This window comes from Cetorhinus maximus, chromosome 15, assembly GCF_964194155.1.
Source record: "Cetorhinus maximus chromosome 15, sCetMax3.hap1.1, whole genome shotgun sequence".
Lineage (NCBI taxonomy): Eukaryota > Metazoa > Chordata > Chondrichthyes > Lamniformes > Cetorhinidae > Cetorhinus > Cetorhinus maximus.
Window position 1 is genome coordinate 106,981,607 of NC_135893.1, and position 6,000 is coordinate 106,987,606.

The 6,000-nt window shown below is 43.2% G+C and overlaps 1 protein-coding gene across 3 annotated transcripts in view; it reads right to left on the reverse strand.

The window, feature by feature from the left end:
- syt17 (synaptotagmin XVII) overlaps window positions 1-6,000 on the reverse strand; it is an 80,293-nt gene that overhangs the window by 35,858 nt on the left and 38,435 nt on the right. For all 3 annotated transcript variants that reach the window (XR_013579038.1, XM_078559162.1, XM_078559161.1), the window contains exons 6-7: window positions 2,469-2,589; window positions 2,168-2,323 (exon numbers count right to left, since the gene is read on the reverse strand). Coding sequence is in view for 2 of the 3 variants with exons in the window: in XM_078559162.1 (XP_078415288.1) it covers window positions 2,168-2,323; window positions 2,469-2,589 (277 nt within the window). In the remaining variant the exon portion in view is untranslated. The remainder of the gene's footprint in view (window positions 1-2,167; window positions 2,324-2,468; window positions 2,590-6,000) is intronic.

Below are 6,000 nucleotides of genomic sequence, written 5' to 3' on the forward strand. Positions count from 1 at the left end.
TGTTGGATATATGTATAGCTCCTGGTGGAGTGTGTGGAGTAGTAATGCTTTCCCATCCTTCTGTAAAACGACAAAAAGGATAGATATAAGTAAGGCTTCATTTGAGTTGATGAATCACAGTCAGAAGTACTTCAAATGTGTAGGTAATGAAAACAGAAAATGCTGCAAATGCTCAGTACATCAGGCAGCATCTATGGAGAGAGAAACAGTTAAAGTTTCAAGTTGATGACCTTTTGTCAGAACTGGAAAATCTAGAGGAGTAATTTTAACCGCCAACTTTTTCCAGTTCTGATGAAAAGTCAATAACCTGGAACATTAACTCTGTTTCTCCCTCCACAGATGCTACTTTACTTGATCAGTATTTCCAGCATCTTTGTTTTTAATTATCCACATAATTTTGTTTTTGAGGGGCAATTAATGTTGCGTTTAAAGCAAGCGCTATCATATATACGTTTTTCAAATACTTTTTATAGATCGGTGTTACTACCTATTAGGTTGTGGTAGACATCATCACATGGAGGGGGAGGGGAATATACTTATTGGTGGATAAGTCCCACTTTGCTTCATTCATCCCCCCTCCCCCAGGTCTCTAAGTTCTAGTAAAATTAATAGACCTTGTAGCCCATCAACCGGCCAAACATCATCCTGGGCAGGCAGGGAAAGGATGGCGATTATTTTGTGGTCTGTGCGACACCTAGGAACATGTTCACTCCTTTCTCCTGCAGAGATGACAATCCCCCTGTGGTGATCTTGTCCCGGCCTGGACTGTGAGTTGGGGTTTGTGTACCAGGGCTGACAGCAGCCACCTTGCTGACCAATGCTTCCTGTACAATGATGTAGTGAGCTCTAATTCTGAAACTTCCAATCGACACACTGAGATTACCAATAGTTTATTTCCCTATAAAAGAATCAACAAGATAATTTCCTATTTACCAAAGTGCTAGATTGTGATTATCACAGCTCAGCTCTGATTAAACTCCAGAATGGCAGCTACTGGGCAATTCCTGTATTCCTCGGTGTTGATAGATTGAGCAGTTTGTGCACATGATTCCTCTGTTAAAGGCACTTGACAGTTAACACTGGCTGTTCATTCCCAACATTGGTCATGTTGTAACATCAGTGAGTTAGTTAACCGGCTAAAATGCTGCTAATCACTGTGGTACATTGACACAGACAGGAAAAGTTGGAGCAGATGTGAAACATAATTTAGTTACTGTTGTTTAGGCAAGGAAATAATAAGGTCTGATTTACGAATGCTTTTGTCGGTAAACTTGTGCCAGGAAGTAAATTTGTAAACATTAGCTGGGATCTGTTTTACCATTTTTGTTTGTATTTCTCATAAAAAATTTTAATTAGACAATATTTGTTGATTGATGGGATATTCAATCCATCTCAGCTACAAAATCATGCTTGCTTTGATTTATTTTAAAACAAAAACACCAAATTAGAATAAGATACAGTAAATATAATTCATCTTCATGAGAAGCAACATGGTATTGAACAATAATATACAATACATGTTGCTTTCCAGATTTTCACCTTTAATGCTTTAGATGTTTCAATAGATAAAATGACATTCCTTTAAAAATGTTAATATGCATGCTGTATCAGGTAAAGGCATTACCCAATGGAGCACAATCTGTATTGGCCAGAAGTTCCATTGCTGCTCCTTACCTGTGTTGGCTGACATCAGCGAGGGCAGCAATGGGCTCTAAGCTTGACAGCAATGCCTCAGAGTTAGAAAGGCGAAAATAAAGTATAATTTGTGCACCTGTTTATTATCCAGTCATACTCTTACTGAAAGCATGCATGTATGGGCGCCCCTATGAGCAGGCTCAAGTGTGATGACCTTCATGGTGGAATAACCTGCCAACGCTCTATGTCAAGGCTTATTAAAGAAGCACTGCCACTTGGGCCAAAGCGCCCAAAGTATATTGGTACCTGCGCAAGTGTATTTAATCAAAAATCAATCTTAAAGAATGAGAGAACATTGAAATATATAAATACAGTATATATTTCAAAAATACATATGTACAACAGAATAGTTTCCTTGAGTAAAGAAATTGATGCTTTAGGCAAAACCAAAGGGGTTGCTATTTGTAACCAATTGTTAATTCACACTGAATATTAATTAACTGAGAATAAAAGAATACTGTATTGGTCTTACCTGTAAAAACTAAGCTGATATCTTCCAATTCTTCTGAGGGAACTTTAAAACTAAAGGATTCATTGTAGAACGGATCTATGGTGCCCTTCATGCAAGATGTTTTTTTTGTTTTTACCAGTTTTAATCCGTGCACCAGTTGAACTTTAACAAATGGATCTATCAAAGTTTAAATGCAGAACAAGGTTAACATAGTTATAACCCATAATGTGTATGATCTGCCTTACAACAGATTTAAATGTGAAATCCTTACCAGTTTATTGTACAACAGTCACCACTAAGTATTAATAAAACTCATCTTTACCTGATCCTTGGCTCATGTCTGTCTGAAGGAGTTGTTTTGCCCTAATAATATCCACATTAAGTCTTCCTGCACTTGGCAAATAATTAAGAGAGATCAATAGTTCTCCTAGTTCGACTTCATTCTATGAGAAAAGAGTGTTGAATTAGAATACCAAACATTTGAACCAACGAATGTAATAATAAATCACATTTGGGAACAGCTTGCTTTCATATTTAGGATATGAAACATACGCATGAACAGATTTTTTTAAAATCATAGCCACATATTCACTCTCTTGCATTTTCATATATGACAACTAAGATGTTCCTGCTGGAACCTGTCACTTTTACGCTTTCCCATTTAACATTCTGGACACAAAATTTGATTGTGCAGTACCCATATTTTCAACTCTACAGATGCCGTTTTGCATCCAAAATGGAGTGTGTTCAGGCTTCTGGAGCCGGCTGTGCCGGACACTGTTTTAGTGGAGCGTAGTCCAGGAACAGGGATGAGTACCGGAGCTATGCGGATTAAGCAGATCATGACATCATCAGCTTGGAACGCTGAATCTGGCTCAGTGGTGCCATTTTTTACCTGAATACAAAAAGTAACAGCCTCTTTCACCATTGCAAAACATTGAATTCAGCAACGAGAATTGGAACCCCACCAGCATTATTTACAGGGTTGGAAAGCGATTTTCAGTTTAGTTGCTGATTGATTTCTACTGCCTGTTGTTGAGCTGGTGGAGGTGTTTGGTGGTTTGTCCAGCTACTTAAAGTGGCTAAAATCTGCAGAAAATGGTGTAGCACATGCTGAAGGTCTTGATCCTGACTTCAAGAGTTCTGTTCAGATCACTTCCTCTGAGACAGGGGTGCAGTAGCTTGCTTCCTTTGACCTACAGCACAGCAGGAGAATGAGCAGAGGCAACACAGAAGACAACAAATTGCTGGAAGAGGGAGGAGGGGGGAGAGGGGCTCTCAGCCACCCAGGATCTCCAGGGAACAATTCTCCTACCTCTATCTCAGTGAGGAACAGTGCTTCAGATGTTTTTGCTTCATCAAGGGAGGTGTTCACTGAAATCTGTCACTATTGCAACCTGAACTGCAGCCTCAGAGCAGGATGAGGATGGCATTGCCAGTGGCTGTGAAGATGGCCATGAAGTCTTATACCTCAAGCACCTTCCAGGCTGGAGGTGGTGATATCTCCATTGCCTCCTACTGTCAAATAAGGAAAGTCCCTGAGGCTCTGTGTGCACAGGAGGTTGAATACATTTCATTCTCTCTTGCCAGCGAGAAGCAGACAGAGAGAGCACTTGGCATCTTGAGGATTGCAAACTTTCCCATGATGCAGGTGCCACTCACTGTACACATGCCACTTTGTGGGTGGCATATTCTCCTGCAACTGTAAGGGATCCATTCCATCAATGTCCAAACTGGTGTGCGAACGTACAAAGAAAATCATCAAGGTCAACGCTTGGCATCCTGAAGTAAGCCACGATGTCTTAATTCTATGGCAGCCCATTATGCCATCTGCATTTGCCTCTCCATGACAAACCAGACTAACAAGGGCTCTCGGCTGACCAGCCGGCTTATGACTCCAGTGTACAAACCATGCACAGGTGGGCGGCACACATTTAACAAAAGCCAGGCTGTCGCACTAAATGTACTTGAGCAGAATGTTAGGGGATTTTAACAAAGTTAACACTGGCTGGGCCACTCTGGAAGCACCAGAACACAAACCCAGGTTCTTGATGATCTGCTGCATACTGCACAACCCCACCACCAGAAAGGCACAATCCTTACCACCTAGTCAGCAATGGAGGAAGAGGAGGAAGGAGAGTAGGAAGAAGGGAGGAGGCAACCTCCGGGCTAGGCCCTGTGATCGACTCACATCTGACAGTGATGCCAGTGAACACAACTCCAATTTCCTATTCACTAACAGTCCCATATCTTCCTTCTGTCACTGACCATCCTGTTGGTCTCAATGCTGAAATAAATGTCACCACAAAACAATCATTTCAAACGGACTTTAGAGATCAAACGTCGTCATATTCCATACAAAAATCAGCTGATCATCCATCTGCATTTCCTTAGCACCAGTGTGTCTTCAGCTGACCTGCTGCTCCTGCACAGTGTTACCCCAGTGGCTGCAATATGGCCAGTGGGAGGCTGCTGACTTTCACTCGGGGAGACTGCAGTTAGCCTTACAGGACACTCTCGAACAGCTCTGGGCCTAAGTGACCTGGCTTCAATTTGCCCCACCTTGGCAATGGGTGGCAGCAGTCTGGGCAGGCTGGCTGGCAACAGCCAAGTGGACTGGCAGGAGGACAGTGGTGGACCAGAAATGCTGCCATCCTACTAGAGGATCGCAGGTAATGTTCATTGGAGCCACTGCCCCAAAGTGGCACCCCAGAAATTCTAACAATGCATTGGTGGCCAGATTGCTGGACAGTTGTAACAACCTACAAGCCTCTTTGAAGTCTGGTATCTGCAGCTATGATGGTAGCAAGCTGAGTTTGCATGATTTCAGTCTTGAGTTTCCACTGCAGCCCCTCAGACACTGGGTGGTGTAAACCTGTGCTGCAATGGCAGCTGAGACATTGGTCAACTGATACTGCACCATGGTTGGGTCTGCAAACGTTTTTATGGAATTGGCCACCACCTTCCAAACTGGAGAGGACGGCCTCCAAGATCAGCACGAGGCCTGGTGACAAGTAGGTGCTGCACTCCTCCAGGGTCCTTGCGAGTGCCAGCAGGCATTCTCATACACACCAAGAATTCCAGTCTGCATACCCAGCAGCATTTTTCTGTATGCTGCCCCACTGACATCCTGATGTGAGTCCTCTGCAGTAGGACTCATGTACAATCCTGCCCTCCAGTGAGCTGCTCTCTCCAATATCTTTTCCCCCTCCCCTGGCTGCAGCCTACTCGTGCCTGGTATCTCACAATGTGCCGATCCCACCTCGAAGCTATTCTCTAAAGTATGCACAGTGCCAGTATCTGAATTGGTGGCTGAGAGTGTGAGAGCAAATGACACTGTTTCTTCCTCATCACTGTCTTCCTGCTCTTCCACCCCACTTGCTTCCAGCACTGCCTGGTGAAGCAGTAGTTCTTGGGTATCTGAAAGGAGAAAGGTGCAAGGGTAGAGGTATGTTGGGAGGAGTAGGGTAAGAGGGGCATGTTTACACCGTCAAAAACAGAAAATTCTGGAAAAATTCAGCAGGTCTGGCAGCATCTGTGAAGAGAAAAACAGGGTTAATATTTCGAGTCCGTGTGACTCTTCTTCAGAGGTGCTGAGTTTTTCCAGCATTTTCTGTTTTTGTTTCCGATTTCCAGCATCCACAATATTTTGTTTTTATCTTAAGGTTTACACCATCTGCAGTTTGTAAATCAGAAGAGATTGTGGGGTGAGCAGGGTATAAAATGTGAGGAGGAGGATTAGGTGTGAACATACCATCATTTTCAATGGTTTCAACCTCACCTCCGGCCACAGCCTCCTGGCCATCCCAGTGACGGAGAACAGCAACTCCTCCATTGGGTTAGGATATGTATCC